Source organism: Anomaloglossus baeobatrachus, chromosome 9 (genome assembly GCF_048569485.1).
Source record: "Anomaloglossus baeobatrachus isolate aAnoBae1 chromosome 9, aAnoBae1.hap1, whole genome shotgun sequence".
Lineage (NCBI taxonomy): Eukaryota > Metazoa > Chordata > Amphibia > Anura > Aromobatidae > Anomaloglossus > Anomaloglossus baeobatrachus.
Window position 1 is genome coordinate 212,635,013 of NC_134361.1, and position 17,207 is coordinate 212,652,219.

The 17,207-nt window shown below is 57.0% G+C and overlaps 1 protein-coding gene across 2 annotated transcripts in view; it reads left to right on the top strand.

Annotated features, from left to right (window-relative positions):
- CFAP77 (cilia and flagella associated protein 77) overlaps nt 1–17,207 on the top strand; it is a 97,547-nt gene that overhangs the window by 64,014 nt on the left and 16,326 nt on the right. For both annotated transcript variants that reach the window (XM_075322919.1, XM_075322920.1), the window contains 2 exons: nt 13,354–13,459; nt 15,974–16,075. In XM_075322919.1, the coding sequence (XP_075179034.1) occupies nt 13,354–13,459; nt 15,974–16,075 (208 nt within the window). The remainder of the gene's footprint in view (nt 1–13,353; nt 13,460–15,973; nt 16,076–17,207) is intronic.

Sequence of the window (17,207 nt, forward strand, 5' to 3'; positions counted from 1 at the left end):
TCATGCACCGGTACTGCGAATTATATCACTGAGAAGCTAATGGTGGGAGACCCCGAACCGGACCCCGACACCACTTATTGTCCTGATGTAGCCGAATCTGAAAGAAAAAGGAAGAAAAAAGATTATTCTCCAGTTTACTTGACCATCAAACTCCAGAGCTGCACTCACTATTCTGCTGGTGCAGTTTCTGTGTACATGCATTACATTACTGATCCTGTATTATCCTCCAGAGCTGCACTCACTATTCTGCTGGAGCAGTCACTGTATACATTACGTTACTGATCCTGTATTACACTCCAGAGCTGCACTCACTATTCTGCTGGTGCAGTCACTGTATACATTACGTTACTGATCCTGTATTATACTCCAGAGCTACACTCACTATTCTGCTGGTGCAGTCACTGTGTACATACATTGCATTACTGATCCTGAGTTACATCCTGTATTATCCTCCAGAGCTGCACTCACTATTCTGCTGGTGCAGTCACTGTGTACATACATTACTGATCCTGTATTACACTCCAGAGCTGCACTCACTATTCTGCTGGTGCAGTCACTGTGTACCTACATTACTGATCCTGAGTTACCTCCTGTATTATACTCCAGAGCTGCACTCACTATTCTGCTGGTGCAGTCACTGTGTGTATACATTACATTACTAATCCTGAGTCACCTCCTGTATTATCCTCCAGAGCTGCACTCACTATTCTGTTGGTGCAGTCACTGTGTACATACATTACATTACTGATCCTGAGTTACCTCCTGTATTATACTCCAGAGCTGCACTCACTATTCTGCTGGTGCAGTCACTGTGTACATACATTACATTACTGATCCTGAGTTACCTCCTGTATTATACTCCAGAGCTGCACTCACTATTCTGCTGGTGCAGTCACTGTGTGTATACATTACATTACTAATCCTGAGTCACCTCCTGTATTATCCTCCAGAGCTGCACTCACTATTCTGTTGGTGCAGTCACTGTGTACATACATTACATTACTGATCCTGAGTTACCTCCTGTATTATTCTCCAGAGTGGCACTCACTATTCTGCTGGTGCAGTCACTGTGTACATACATTACTGATCCTGAGTTACCTCCTGTATTATACTCCAGAGCTGCACTCACTATTCTGCTGGTGCAGTCACAGTGTACATACATTACTGATCCTGAGTCACCTCCTGTATTATCCTCCAGAGCTGCACTCGCTCACGTGGTTTCTGTGTGATCATACATATACGGGTGATCTGTTGGTGACCGCAGTGTTTTGGGCTCTTATCCCGCACCCCTGGGATCCGCACACTTCCCCTCCTCCGGCAGCCGCCACGTCTTGTACTAATTTGGGTAGAACACTAATTGGCGGCGGCGTGGGGAAACTCTGGGTAAATTGCCGGTGACCTTTCTGTACAGATTCAGCCTCAGAAGTTCAGTCGTCTCCTCCACCGTCATTAGGCTTCTTTATGTAGGAACAATTAACAAAAAATAAACCCTCAGAGCGACGCTCGTCCCCTTGAAAGCCCAGTGGCCTCTTCACTAATTAGCGGAGCCGCCGCGGTGAATACGGATCAGCTGCACTCACTTCCTCGGCTCGGGGATCGCTGCAGCCGACAGATCCTTCGGCCAAGGGGGAACAATTATGGGACGGGCCGAGCGGCGGCACAGGTGGCTCCCTCCGCCTCTACCTGAGCTGCATTAACCGGAGCGCAGACGTCCCGCTGAGCGCCAGGAGCGGGGACAGGTGTCTCCATTGTTCAGGGGTGATGGGAGGGGGAACGATGGTGGAGTCCGCAGATCTGTTCTTACCTGTAGGTGCCAATTATTTGGGGGCAGGAAGATTACTTACTGCCCCCTATAGGTCACCGCTGACACGTGAGTGCCAACTCCGGGCCGCAGAGCACCGCGGCTTTTAAATGGTTAAGCGGCAGCGATCTGAGCTCGCCCCGGTCGCTGCTGTTACAGGCAGGTGCCGGCTGTATCACACAGCCCCATACACACGCACCCTGACCGTGACGTCCATCAAAGGGTTAAGCTTAATACTGCAAAATATCCATACTAAATATGCAACGTGGGAGGCCACCCTAACCCAGAATTGAGTGGTTATGGGCACCTTATGGCGGTTATATATCGGTGGAAACTACCAAAGTGTGCCGCCTGCTTTTTTTTTTTTTATATATATATATATGGCAGGGGTTTTTAAGGTGTTGTCCAGCGCTGATCACTTTGGATTGGCCAGCAGCTCTTCCTAATGCCCTATCCCATGTGATAATGATGGGGATAGCGGTCTAAGGGGGAAGATGGCGGATATACCTTTTATAGTAAAGGATCGGGCATGTGAGAATTCAGCATGCCCAATCTTATTTTTTGCTGCACTAATAAATATCATCATTTTATCCATCCGATACATCAGGTCTGACCACGATCTCCCCATGAGAGAAGTCTGTGTGTGTGTGGTCCAGTGTACGTGGCGGCACTATGCGGTCACAGTACGGTGCACGTGGCGGCACTATGGGGTCACAGTACGGTGCACGTGGCGGCACTATGGGGTCACAGTACGGTGCACGTGGTGGCACTATGGGGTCACAGTACGGTGCACGTGGCAGCACTATGGGGTCACAGTACAGGTGTACGTGGCGGCACTATGAGGTCACAGTACGGTGTACGTGGCAGCACTATGGGGTTACAGTACATGCACGTGGTGACACTATGGGGTCACAGTACGGTGCACGTGGCGGCCCCATGGGGTCACCATACGGTGCTTTTGGTGGCACTATGGGCTTACTGTACGGTGCACGTGGCGGCCCCATGGGGTCACCATACGGTGCTTTTGGTGGCACTATGGGCTTACTGTACGGTGCACGTGGCGGCCCCATGGGGTCACCATGCGGTGCTTTTGGTGGCACTATGGGCTTACTGTACGGTGCACTACGCATATATAGATAGCAATAAAAAAAAATCTTGAATCTGCCCCGGGGGGGATGTCACATGGACCTCTGAAATCAGACGGGGGAAAAAGTGAAAAATAATGTCACTTAGTGGGGTCTGTCAGGTGACCCCACCCCCACGTGTCCTAATAATCAGGCAATCCGGCCACTCTTCTCCCCCACGTGTCCTGATAATCAGACGATCCGGCCGCCCCCTCCCCCCCCCCCCCCCACATGTCCTGATAATCAGATGATCCTGCCACACCCCTCCCCCACGTGTCCTGATAATCAGACGATCCGGCCGCCCCCTCCCCCCCCCCCCCCCACATGTCCTGATAATCAGATGATCCTGCCACACCCCTCCCCCACGTGTCCTGATAATCAGGCGATCTGCTGCCCCCTCCCCCACATGGCCTTATAATCAGATGATCCCGCCGCCCCCCTCCCTCACGTGTCCTGATAATCAGGCGATCTGCCGCCCCCTCCCCCACATGTCCTGATAATCAGGTGATCTGGCCGCCACACCCCTCCCCCACGTGTCCTGATAATCAGGCGATCTGCCGCCCCCCTCCCCCACATGGACTTATAATCAGATGATCCCGCCGCCCCCCTCCCTCACGTGTCCTGATAATCAGGCGATCTGGCCACACCCCTCCCTCACGTGTCCTGATAATCAGACGATCTGGCCGCCACCCCCCTCCCCCACATGTCCTGATAATCAGGCGATCTGGCCACACCCCTCCCCCACGTGTCCTGATAATCAGGCGATCTGCTGCCCCCTCCACCACATGGACTTATAATCAGATGATCCCGCCGCCCCCCAACCCTCACGTGTCATGATAATCAGGCGATCTGCCGCCCCCTCCCCCACATGTCCTGATAATCAGGCGATCTGCCGCCCCCTCCCCCGCGCATATATAGATATTGTAATGGTATTTTAACAAAACCGCTGTCTGGCGCGGACGTCTTATCAGAGCTAAATCAGGGCCGCGCAGGAGCCGGATGGCGCTGGAAAGGCCTCAGCGCTGTCATTGATTTCCTCGCAAGAAAAAACTTGCCTCCGGCTACTGAACCGAATTAGTAGTCACTGATGACCAATTATTTTTGCCCAGAGTGAACGGGAGCCGAGGAGCCGGCGGTTTGTCAGACCCAAGGCTCGCGGCTCACACACCTTTCAAGGCGCCTTGTATCTCCCCTCCTCCCCCCGAGCCTCTGATGACTCCGCGCCGAGCCAAACTTTTTCTTATTTTCTTTTTTTTTTTTGTATTTTTTTTTTTTTTTTTTTTTTATCTCTAAGTTTTAATGAGCTGGCGGATATGATGATGACCTGCCATAAACGGCCCCTTCTATCCTCGGTGGAGCCTTATTTGGCAAGGAAGGCGAGCGAGCACACAAATCCGAAGTGTCAGCTTTCACACCGGCGCGGCGCGCACAACCCTCGTAAGGAAGGTGTCAGTTTAATGCTTCCTCGGATTAGGAGTCTTCGTCTTTCTGGCGGCCCCCCCAGTGCCCGCCGCTCCCGTCCCCGCGTCCTCCAGATGGATGGGATCCGATGAGCCGGCTCTTGTGTTTCTGGTCACCGGGGCTCGCAGACGCCGAGGGGAGCGATGTATCTGCCGTGTCTGGATACCTGGCACATGCAGGGTTAAACCTGCACAAGGACAAAGCCGTGCTCGTGCCTGATGTGCAGTAATACCGCCAGACCATGCTAAATAATAGTCATGCTCCCATATACCATCACATAGGGGGCCAATTAATACCACAATATACATCCTTACAGCCCTGGTGGTCCCAGGAGAATCATTGGAGACCTCTTTTTGTGGTCTAGGGGCCAAAGGGAACCCACCAGGTGTCAAACCCAACCGGACGGCTGAGGGCTTGGTGGGGTCTGACCAACCTCTACCCCATTGTAGACTGTCGTAACATCACCATGGATATCATCCCTGTACCGAGACGCCACTGTGTGCATCACCCCGGTACCGAGACGCCACTGTGTGCATCATCCCTGTACCGAGACGCCACTGTGTGCATCATCCCTGTACCGAGACGCCACTGTGTGCATCATCCCTGTACCGAGACGCCACTGTGTGCATCATCCCTGTACCGAGACGCCACTGTGTGCATCATCCCTGTACCGAGACGCCACTGTGTGCATCATCCCTGTACCGAGACGCCACTGTGTGCATCATCCCTGTACCGAGACGCCACTGTGTGCATCATCCCTGTACCGAGACGCCACTGTGTGCATCATCCCTGTACCGAGACGCCACTGTGTGCCTCATCCGTGTACCGAGACACCACTGTGTGCATCATCCCGGTACCGAGACGCCACTGTGTGCATCATCCCGATACCGAGACGCCACTGTGTGCATCATCCCTGTACCGAGACGCCACTGTGTGCATCATCCCTGTACCGAGACGCCACTGTGTGCCTCATCCCTGTACCGAGACGCCACTGTGTGCATCATCCCGGTACCGAGACGCCACTGTGTGCATCATCCCGATACCGAGACGCCACTGTGTGCATCATCCCTGTACCGAGACACCACTGTGTGCATCATCCAGATACCGAGACACCACTGTGTGCATCATCCCGGTACCGAGACGCCACTGTGTGCATCATCCCGGTACCGAGACACCACTGTGTGCATCATCCCTGTACCAAGACGCCACTGTATGCATCATCCCTGTACCGAGACACCACTGTGTGCATCATCCCTGTACCGAGACGCCACTGTGTGCATCATCCCTGTACCGAGACACCACTGTGTGCATCATCCCGGTACCGAGACGCCACTGTGTGCATCATCCCGGTACCGAGACACCACTGTGTGCATCATCCCTGTACCGAGACACCACTGTGTGCATCATCCCTGTACCGAGACGCCACTGTGTGCATCATCCCTGTACCGAGACGCCACTGTGTGCATCATCCCTGTACCGAGACGCCACTGTGTGCATCATCCCTGTACCGAGACGCCACTGTGTGCATCATCCCTGTACCGAGACACCACTGTGTGCATCATCCCTGTACCGAGACGCCACTGTGTGCATCATCCCTGTACCGAGACGCCACTGTGTGCATCATCCCTGTACCGAGACACCTGTGGTATGCGGCCAGGGATTAGCCGCCGCTGCGGTTGCTGTCCTCCAGGGCGGATGGTGGTAGCAGCCAGAGATGGTGTCGCTCCCCAAAGGTGGAGCGGGCCCCGGGGGGGGGATGATAAGGGGAGTAGTGATGGAGCCCGAGCACCGAGGCGCGGGGCGGCGGTGCCGGTAATAGTCCTAGACAAATGTTGCGGTTCCAGGTGTCTTTACTAACTTTTTATGCCGCTTGCCCGGAGTACTGGTCACCCGCTGTGATGGGCTCCGGCGAACCCGAATCCCTTCAGAGGTCAGTCCGGTGTGGTGTTCGGTGGACCCCTTCCTCCTAGCGCCTTATGTGTTGGATTCCCGTGGCTTAAAACTACTTGGGGACCCAAGTCCGTCTCGAGTTGTACTGTTGTAACTATTTGCAGGAACCACGGCTCCACAAAGGGGCCTGGTGCTGTCCAAGGCCCCGGATCCTATCTGGCACTGTACTTTCGGGGTCTTTGTGGCCAGGGAAGCTTGAAACTTCCCCGTCCCTGCAGATTCTGGAAAACCAACTTGGAGTGTGATCTTCCCTAGGGCCCTGCACCCTGCGTGGCGCCGGTTCTGAGGGAGCAATGAAGCTCTCCCCTCGGCAACCGCAAGAACAACTCTGTCCTACCAGAGCACCGGTAAGACACGTCCGCTCCTGCCGGAGAACTCCTAACTGTTGTGTTTGGCTCCCAACTCTCCCCTAGGTAGATGCCCCTCCCCAGGTTCCTGTCATTAATGCGTGGTGCCCCCCCCCACCGTGTTTGAAGGCAACCTTGAGTCCCTACCCTAGCCCGGTCCCCATTGTGGAGGGCAACCTGGTGCGTATTTGAGTAAGTGGTGAAACCGGTACCGACCTCCTCCGGATCCAGGTTCAGAACTACAGGTGCAATATTCTGTGGCAAGGATGGTTGACCTTAGGGAGATCAACATCCAACACCGCGGAGACACCATCACGTGTTTCTCAACGCAGTGAATCTACTCCACACTGATGAGGGGCAAATACCCCGAAACAGCTGTCTGTGGATGGATACCATGTTTGGTATAGGTGGTCTCCTTGACTGGAGACTGCCCTTCCCGTGGTTGTTCCTTTCCGGTGAAAGACCTGGCAAGTTTCCTGCCAGCGTTGAGAAACATGTGATGGTGTATCCGCAGGCTTTCTTGTTTTCAATACTCTGTGGCGACTGAAGCCTCAGGGGCGCCACATGCACCATCCCTGTGTACATTATATCTGCATCATAACATTACCGTGCATCACCATGTGAGTCATACCTGTGCCAGACATTACTGTGTGCCTCAGCCTTGTGCTTTGATATCACCGTGTGCATCATCACTGTGTCATGAGATTACTGTATGCATCATCACTGCGCAGTCATGAGACGTGATACATGTTTCTTGTCCTGAGCTCACTGATGGGCTGGTCCGGGTGGAGCGGGGCCCCGTGGTTGCTTGTGGAGTGGGGCCCCGTGGTTGCTTGTGGAGTGGGGCCCCGTGGTTGCTTGTGGAGTGGGGCCCCGTGGTTGCTTGTGGAGTGGGACCCCGTGGTTACTTGTTGCTTGTGGAGTGGGGACCCCGTGGTTACTTGTTGCTTGTGGAGTGGGACCCCGTGGTTACTTGTTGCTTGTGGAGTGGGACCCCGTGGTTGCTTGTTGCTTGTGGAGTGGGGCCCCGTGGTTGCTTGTTGCTTGTGGAGTGGGGCCCCGTGGTTGCTTGTTGCTTGTGGAGTGGGGCCCCGTGGTTGCTTGTAGCTCGTGGAGTGGGGCCCTGTGGTTGCTTGTTGCTCGTGGAGTGAGGCCTGTGGTTGCTTGTGGAGTGGGCCCTGTGGTTGCTTGTTGCTCGTGGAGTGGGGCCTGTGGTTGCTTGTGGAGTGGGGCCCTGTGGTTGCTTGCTGCTCGTAGAGTGGGACCCTGTGGTTGCTTGTTGCTCGTGGAGTGAGGCCTGTGGTTGCTTGTGGAGTGGGCCCTGTGGTTGCTTGTTGCTCGTGGAGTGGGACCCCGTGGTTACTTGTTGCTCGTGGAGTGAGGCCTGTGGTTGCTCGTGGAGTGGGGCCTCGTGGTTGCTTGTTGCTCGTGGAGTGAGGCCTGTGGTTGCTCGTGGAGTGAGGCCTGTGGTTACTTGTTGCTCGTGGAGTGAGGCCTGTGGTTACTTGTTGCTCGTGGAGTGAGGCCTGTGGTTACTTGTTGCTCGTGGAGTGAGGCCTGTGGTTACTTGTTGCTCGTGGAGTGGGGCCTGTGGTTGCTCGTGGAGTGGGGCCCCGTGGTTGCTTGTTGCTCGTGGAGTGAGGCCTGTGGTTGCTCGTGGAGTGGGGCCCCGTGGTTGCTTGTTGCTTGTGGAGTGGGGCCCTGTGGTTGCTCGTGGAGTGGGGCCAGTGGTTACTTGTTGCTCGTGGAGTGAGGCCTGTGGTTGCTCGTGGAGTGGGGCCCCGTGGTTGCTTGTTGCTCGTGGAGTGGGGCCCCGTGGTTACTTGTTGCTCGTGGAGTGAGGTCTGTGGTTGCTCGTGGAGTGGGGCCCCGTGGTTGCTTGTTGCTCGTGGAGTGAGGCCTGTGGTTGCTCGTGGAGTGGGGCCAGTGGTTACTTGTTGCTCGTGGAGTGAGGCCTGTGGTTGCTCGTGGAGTGGGGCCAGTGGTTACTTGTTGCTCGTGGAGTGGGGCCTGTGGTTGCTCGTGGAGTGGGGCCCCGTGGTTGCTTGTTGCGCGCTGCTCTGCAGTGTGGGGTCATTAGTCTCCGGGGTCTCACCCTTGTGGTTGATGTGTGGGGTGATGATACGCGGGAATCCGCCCTTAGGACATTGGTGTAGAGAAGCCTCGGGGGCGGCTGTGAGACAGGACGGTGTCGGGCCCCAACATCTGCACGCGGTCCAGTCCTGACTGCAGCCGGTCCCTTCCTCCACAGGACACGGCCGTCATCTGCTTCTACAGATTATGGAGCGCTGCTCAGGGATGATTAATGCAGCCACTGTGGTTAAACACCAGCGAGCACAAAGACCGCAGCTGATCCACCATGACAGCTGGTCACCAGCAGCTTAGCAGGCAGCGCTGGCATCGGGCAGGTCTCTGGTGATGTGGGGGGGCTCTGTGGTGCAGGAGCCGGGGCCCCCCCTTATCTGCATCATTAGGACGACACGGCTGCAGATTATCTCACTGCTGTACATGCAGAGTGCAATAATTACCTAATAACAGTCACTGCGGGTGACGAGCGCAGCTCTGCTACATCCAACCGCAGCCCCAACACCACGAAGGATGGAAGGCAGAAGAGGAGACGGCCATTATACCAGTGTAATACTGCCCCAGAGTGCACCGGAACCAAACCGCAGAGGTCACTGAGCCGCAACGTGAGAGCACCGTATCACTGAGCCTCAACGTGAGAGCACCGTATCACTGAGCCTCAACGTGAGAGCACCGTATCACTGAGCCTCAACGTGAGAGCACCGTATCACTGAGCCTCAACGTGAGAGCACCGTATCACTGAGCCTCAACGTGAGAGCACCGTATCACTGAGCCTCAACGTGAGAGCACCATATCACTGAGCCGCACTGTATCACTGAACCGCATCGTATCACTGAGCCTCATCGTGAGAGCAACATATCACTGAGCCGCAACGTGAGAGCAACGTATTACTGAGCCTCAACGTGAGAGCACCGTATCACTGAGCCGCAACGTGAGAGCACCGTACCACTGAGCTGCACCGTACCACTGAGCCTCAACGTGAGAGCACCGTATCACTGAGCCTCAACGTGAGAGCACCGTATCACTGAGCCTCAACGTGAGAGCACCGTATCACTGAGCAGCACCGTGAGAGCACCGTATCACTGAGCCGCACCGTATCACTGAGCCTCAACGTGAGAGCAACGTATCACTGAGCCGCAACGTATCACTGAGCCTCAACGTGAGAGCACCGTATCACTGAGCCGCACCGTATCATTGAGCCTCAACGTGAGAGCAACATATCACTGAGCCACAACGTGAGAGCACCGTATCACTGAGCCTCAACGTGAGAGCACCGTATCACTGAGCCTCAACGTGAGAGCACCGTATCACTGAGCCGCAACTTGAGAGCACCGTATCACTGAGGCGCACCGTATCACTGAGCCACACTGTATCACTGAGCCTCAACGTGAGAGCACCGTATCACTGAGCCTCAACGTGAGAGCAATGTATCACTGAGCCGCAACGTGAGAGCAACGTATCACTGAGCCTCAACGTGAGAGCACCGTATCACTGAGTCGCACCGTATCACTGAGCCGCACCGTATCACTGAGCCTCAACGTGAGAGCACCGTATCACTGAGCCTCAACGTGAGAGCACCGTATCAATGAGCCGCAACGTGAGAGCACCGTATCACTGAGCCTCAACGTGAGAGCACCGTATCACTGAGCCTCAACGTGAGAGCACCGTATCACTGAGCCTCAACGTGAGAGCACCGTATCACTGAGCCTCAACATGAGAGCACCGTATCGCTGAGCCGCACCGTATCACTGAGCCGCAATGTGAGAGCAACATGTCTCTGAGCCGCACCGTATAACTGAGCCGCAGCATAAGAGCGACATATCACTGAGCCGCACCATGTCACTGAGCCACAATGGGAGGGCAACTTTATCACTGAGCCGCAACATGAGAGCAATGTATCACTGAGCCGCAACATATAACTGAGCTGCAGCTTATGATAGCTACATGCTATCACTGGCTAATAACAGAGAGTGATTTTACTCCTGTCCTACAGTCTTCTCCCCCAGTAATGGCTGATAACAGGGAGTAATAGATTGTACTCACCTGTCCTACAGTCTTCTCCCCCAGTAATGGCTGACAGCAGGGAGTAATGTAATGCCTCGTCTGCCCCCCCCCATTCCCTCTCGTCTTCCCCCTCTTCTCCTCTCGTCTGCCCCCTCTTCTCCTCTCGTCTGCCCCCTCTTCCCTCTCGTCTGCCCCCTCTTCCCTCTCGTCTGCCCCCTCTTCCCTCTCGTCTGCCCCTCTTTCCCTCTCGTCTGCCCCCCTCTTTCCCTCTCGTCTGCCCCCTCTTCCCTCTCGTCTGCCCCCTCTTTCCCTCTCGTCTGCCCCCTCTTCCCTCTCGTCTGCCCCCCTCTTTCCCTCTCGTCTGCCCCCCTCTTTCCCTCTCGTCTGCCCCCTCTTCCCTCTCGTCTGCCCCCTCTTTCCCTCTCGTCTGCCCCCCTCTTTCCCTCTCGTCTGCCCCCTCTTCCCTCTCGTCTGCCCCCCTCTTCCCTCTCGTCTGCCCCCTCTTCCCTCTCGTCTGCCCCCTCTTCCCTCTCGTCTGCCCCCTCTTTCCCTCTCGTCTGCCCCCTCTTTCCCTCTCGTCTGCCCCCTCTTTCCCTCTCGTCTGCCCCCCTCTTTCCCTCTCGTCTGCCCCCTTCTTTCCCTCTCGTCTGCCCCCCCTCTTTCCCTCTCGTCTGCCCCCTCTTTCCCTCTCGTCTGCCCCCCTCTTTCCTCTCGTCTGCCCCCTCTTTCCTCTCGTCTGCCCCCTCTTTCCTCTCGTCTGCCCCCTCTTACCTCTCGTCTGCCCCCTCTTTCCTCTCGTCTGTCCCCCTCTTTCCTCTCGTCTGCCCCCCTCTTTCCTCTCGTCTGCCCCCCTCTTCCCCTCTCGTCTGCCCCCCTCTTCCCCTCTCGTCTGCCCCCCCTTTCCTCTCGTCTGCCCCCCCTTTCCTCTCGTCTGCCCCCCTCTTTCCCTCTCGTCTGCCCCCTCTTTCCCTCTCGTCTGCCCCCCGCTTTCCCTCTCGTCTGCCCCCTCTTTCCTCTCGTCTGTCCCCTCTTTCCTCTCGTCTGCCCCCTCTTTCCTCTCGTCTGCCCCCTCTTTCCTCTCGTCTGCCCCCTCTTTCCTCTCGTCTGCCCCCTCTTTCCTCTCGTCTGCCCCCTCTTCTCCTCTCGTCTGCCCCCTCTTCTCCTCTCGTCTGCCCCCCTCTTTCCTCTCGTCTGTCCCCTCTTTCCTCTCGTCTGCCCCCTCTTCTCCTCTCGTCTGCCCCCCCTTTCCTCTCGTCTGCCCCCTCTTTCCTCTCGTCTGCCCCCTCTTCCCCTCTCGTCTGCCCCCTCTTTCCTCTCGTCTGCCCCCTCTTTCCCTCTCGTCTGCCCCCTCTTTCCTCTCGTCTGCCCCCTCTTTCCTCTCGTCTGCCCCCTCTTCTCCTCTCGTCTGCCCCCCCTTTCCTCTCGTCTGCCCCCTCTTTCCTCTCGTCTGCCCCCTCTTCCCCTCTCGTCTGCCCCCTCTTTCCTCTCGTCTGCCCCCTCTTTCCCTCTCGTCTGCCCCCTCTTTCCTCTCGTCTGCCCCCTCTTTCCTCTCGTCTGCCCCCTCTTTCCTCTCGTCTGCCCCCTCTTTCCTCTCGTCTGCCCCCTCTTTCCTCTCGTCTGCCCCCTCTTTCCTCTCGTCTGCCCCCTCTTTCCTCTCGTCTGCCCCCTCTTCTCCTCTCGTCTGCCCCCCCTTTCCTCTCGTCTGCCCCCTCTTTCCTCTCGTCTGCCCCCTCTTCCCCTCTCGTCTGCCCCCTCTTTCCTCTCGTCTGCCCCCTCTTCCCCTCTCGTCTGCCCCCTCTTTCCTCTCGTCTGCCCCCTCTTTCCTCTCGTCTGCCCCCTCTTCCCCTCTCGTCTGCCCCCTCTTCCCCTCTCGTCTGCCCCCTCTTTCCTCTCGTCTGCCCCCTCTTCCCCTCTCGTCTGCCCCCTCTTTCCTCTCGTCTGCCCCCTCTTCTCCCTCTCGTCTGCCCCCTCTTTCCTCTCGTCTTCCCCCTCTTTCCTCTCGTCTGCCCCCTCTTCCCCTCTCGTCTGCCCCCCCTTTCCTCTCGTCTGCCCCCCGCTTGCCCTCTCGTCTGCCCCCTCTTCCCCTCTCGTCTGCCCCCCTCTTTCCTCTCGTCTGCCCCCTCTTTCCTCTCGTCTGCCCCCTCTTCTCCTCTCGTCTGCCCCCTCTTTCCTCTCGTCTTCCCCCTCTTTCCTCTCGTCTGCCCCCTCTTCCCCTCTCGTCTGCCCCCCCTTTCCTCTCGTCTGCCCCCCGCTTGCCCTCTCGTCTGCCCCCTCTTCCCCTCTCGTCTGCCCCCTCTTTCCTCGTCTGCCCCCTCTTTCCTCTCGTCTGCCCCCTCTTCTCCTCTCGTCTGCCCCCTCTTTCCTCTCGTCTTCCCCCTCTTTCCTCTCGTCTTCCCCCTCTTTCCTCTCGTCTGCCCCCTCTTCCCCTCTCGTCTGCCCCCTCTTTCCTCTCGTCTGCCCCCCTCTTTCCTCTCGTCTGCCCCCCTCTTTCCTCTCGTCTGCCCCCTCTTCCCTCCATTGTACAGGCTCCTTGGATCTGACTATGAATGTTGGATGATGAATAAATCCTTGTGTGTTTCAGGCCGTCCACGCCGATCTATGACCTGATGGAGCACAAGTACCAGCGGCTTTGGCTGGAACAACAGCAAGAGGCGAGTGAGGCCCTGCGCATCCTGTCCAGAGAGAAGGTGGGTGCCGGCCCAGGAGGAGCCGCTGGGGAGGTTTCAGCGCAGCATGTACCCGCGCAGCACCGCACCGCACTGTAATAAACGTTACAAATGTGAAAACCGCTTTGTAACATCTTATTTCTTTGCAGAGATCTAAGTGTCAGGATTAAAGCCTGAGGTTGCACCACTGAGACGCAGCTATCCAAAAACTGTCTCCTCACCGCCCATGTGTCTGGCGTCACCGGCCTCCCCGCCGTTGCTAGCCTCCCGATGTATCCGGCCTCACTGCGAGCCCCAGGACAGGGCAGCCCGGTTATCTATACCATGTCTCGGTAGTGCAGCCTCAGGTGTCTCGGTAGTGCAGCCTCAGGTGTCTCGGTAGTGCAGCCTCAGGTGCCTCGGTAGTGCAGCCTCAGGTGTCTCGGTAGTGCAGCCTCAGGTGTCTCGGTAGTGCAGCCTCAGGTGTCTCGGTAGTGCAGCCTCAGGTGTCTCGGTAGTGCAGCCTCAGGTGTCTCGGTAGTGCAGCCTCAGGTGTCTCGGTAGTGCAGCCTCAGGTGCCTCGGTAGTGCAGCCTCAGGTGCCTCGGTAGTGCAGCCTCAGGTGCCTCGGTAGTGCAGCCTCAGGTGCCTCGGTAGTGCAGCCTCAGGTGCCTCGGTAGTGCAGCCTCAGGTGCCTCGGTAGTGCAGCCTCAGGTGCCTCGGTAGTGCAGCCTCAGGTGCCTCGGTAGTGCAGCCTCAGGTGCCTCGGTAGTGCAGCCTCAGGTGCCTCGGTAGTGCAGCCTCAGGTGCCTCGGTAGTGCAGCCTCAGGTGCCTCAGTAGTGCAGCCTCAGGTGCCTCAGTATTGCAGCCTCAGGGGCCTCAGTTGTGCAGCCTCAGGGGCCTCAGTTGTGCAGCCTCGTGCGTCTCGGCAGTGCAGCCTCGGGCGTCTCGGTAGGGCAGCCTCGGGCGTCTCGGTAGCGCAGCCTCGGGCGTCTCGGCGGCGCAGCCTCGGGCGTCTCGGCGGCGCAGCCTCGGGCGTCTCGGTAGTGCAGCCTCAGGCCCCGGCCTCTATATTCAACTGCAAATATCTCGGCCGAGAATTAAGATATCAAGAAGCCGTCTTCACACGTCTGATCGACAGTTAAAGGGGCTTTCTATATTTCTTCTCGACCCCATGAAGAAGTAAATGTATTTGGCCAGGGCTTAGACGAGAGAGCATTCCTCCCCTCCAGTCCGGGGGGGGGGGGGGGGGGCCGCATTGCCTTTTGGGAAGAATGTGTGACCCTGGCCATGAGCTGAACAATCCCTTTAAACTCCCCCTCCCCTCCCCCGCCCTGCCTCAGATTACATAATAGCTTTTCAGAGATATATTTTAGCTAAATTGGCGTAATAAGTGTTAACCGGGATTAACGGGGGAGCGGTTAGGGGGGATAAAGACGTTTTATGCCGGTCCGAGGTGTCTGGTAATATTTAAATAGCCCTTAAGAGCGGCCAATGACTGGTTTATATGGTAATGGCGGCAATAAGAGGCCACTAATGGGTAATAAGCGATCGCCGAGGAGTTTACGGCATCTGCATATGATGCTTTATGGCTTAAGTGCAGGGACGCTCCGGATCCCGTAATTAGAAGAGAGTTTACTGCTGACCTGTCGGGAGATTATATACAGCCGAGAATGGGAGAAGATTTATACTGACAGGTACCGGGGGAAGGGGGCAGACCCTCTAATGCAAGACCCCCGACCGGGAATATGGAGACAGCAACACCAACAGTCACTGAAGAGCCGAAAAATGGACGCAGCAGACATAGCAATCCACCAAGAGCACTGACCGTATACCCCAGAGCTGCACTCACTATTCTGCTGGTGCAGTCCCTGTGTACATACATTACTGATCCTGAGTTACCTCCTGTATTATCCTCCAGAGCTGCACTCACTATTCTGCTGGTGCAGTCCCTGTGTACATACATTACTGATCCTGAGTTACCTCCTGTATTATACTCCAGAGCTGCACTCACTATTCTGCTGGTGCAGTCACTGTGTACATACATTACTGATCCTGAGTTACCTCCTGTATTATCCTCCAGAGCTGCACTCACTATTCTGCTGGTGCAGTCCCTGTGTACATACATTACTGATCCTGAGTTACCTCCTGTATTATCCTCCAGAGCTGCACTCACTATTCTGCTGGTGCAGTCACTGTGTACATACATTACTGATCCTGAGTTACCTCCTGTATTATACTCCAGAGCGGCACTCACTATTCTGCTGGTGCAGTCACTGTGTACATACATTACTGATCCTGTACTGATCCCATGTAGTCAGAGACTGCAGCAGGGGAATAGTGAGCGCAGCTCTGGAGGATAACTCTGGATGTACAGGTCTTGGTGACATACAGGAGATGCTGTAATGTCTCTTCTATACTTGGTTCTGCTCTTTATCTGCTCTCTGCGGCGCTGCAGTCAGTCGGTGCCCGGCTGATGTTGGAGTTGTGCTCTGAGGTCGCGGGTCGCCTTGGTGCCTGGATTTTCCTGAGTGACCTCTGACTTCTCTTCCTCAGATCCAGCAGCGAAAGGTTCAGGACACGAGAACCACGATGCTCAGGAGGTACCGGCCCCCCGCGGACCCCGCTCCTCTCTGGAAGTTGCCGCGCTTTGAAAAGGTTTGTAGCACTTTGTGGTCTTCAACAGTCAGCCCTGTGCGGATCCTCATCACCTCTGCATGCTGTCACTGAATGAGAAAATCACTAGATGACATGTAGAGGTTGGAAACCTGCTCTGATACATTGTACTGTGCTCGGCCTCTTCACCCCCCCCCCCCCCTGCGCTCGGCCTCCTCCCCCCCCCCACCGATCTCTGCCTCCTCCCCCGATCTCCTCTTCCCCCCCCACCCTCCTATCATTCCCCCTCACCCCTAATCTCGGTCCGCTTATCCTCCACCCCGCTCTCCGCTTCCTCATCCCCCCCTGCTCTGCGCCTCCTCATCCCCCCCCTGCTCTTCGCCTCCTCATCCCCCTTTTGCGATCGGCCTCCTCACCTTCGATCGCGGCATCCACATCCCCCCAATCTTGGCGCTTGGCCTCCTTGACCCGGTCTCTGCCTCCTCATCCCCCCATCCCCCCCTGATCTTGGCCTCCCTCCCCCCCCTATTCCCCCTGTTCTCTGCCTGCTCATCCTCACCCCCCGCTCTTGTCCTCCTCACCCCCCGCTCTTGTCCTCCTCACCCCCCGCTCTTGTCCTCCTCACCCCTCACCCCCCGCTCTTGTCCTCCTCACCACCCCCCCGCTCTTGTCCTCCTCACCACCCCCCGCTCTTGTCCTCCTCACCACCCCCCGCTCTTGTCCTCCGCACCACCCACCGCTCTTGTCCTCCGCACCACCCCCCGCTCTTGTCCTCCGCACCACCCCCCGCTCTTGTCCTCCTGACCACCCCCCCGCTCCTGTCCTCCTGACCACCCCCCGCTCTTGTCCTCCTGACCACCCCCCGCTCTTGTCCTCCTGACCACCTCCCGCACCTGTCCTCCCGACCACCCCTCGCTCTTGTCCTCCCGACCACCCCCCCGCTCTTGTCCTCCCGACCACCCCCCGCTCTTGTCGGGAACCACCCCCCGCTCTTCTCCTCCTCACCGACCCCCGCTCTTCTCCTCCTCACCGACCCCCGCTCTTCTCCTCCTCACCCACCCCCGCTCTTCTCCTCCTCACCCACCCCCACCCCCGCTCTTCTCCTCCTCACCCACCCCCGCTCTTCTCCTCCTCACCCACCCCCGCTCTTCTCCCCCTCACCCACCCCCGCTCT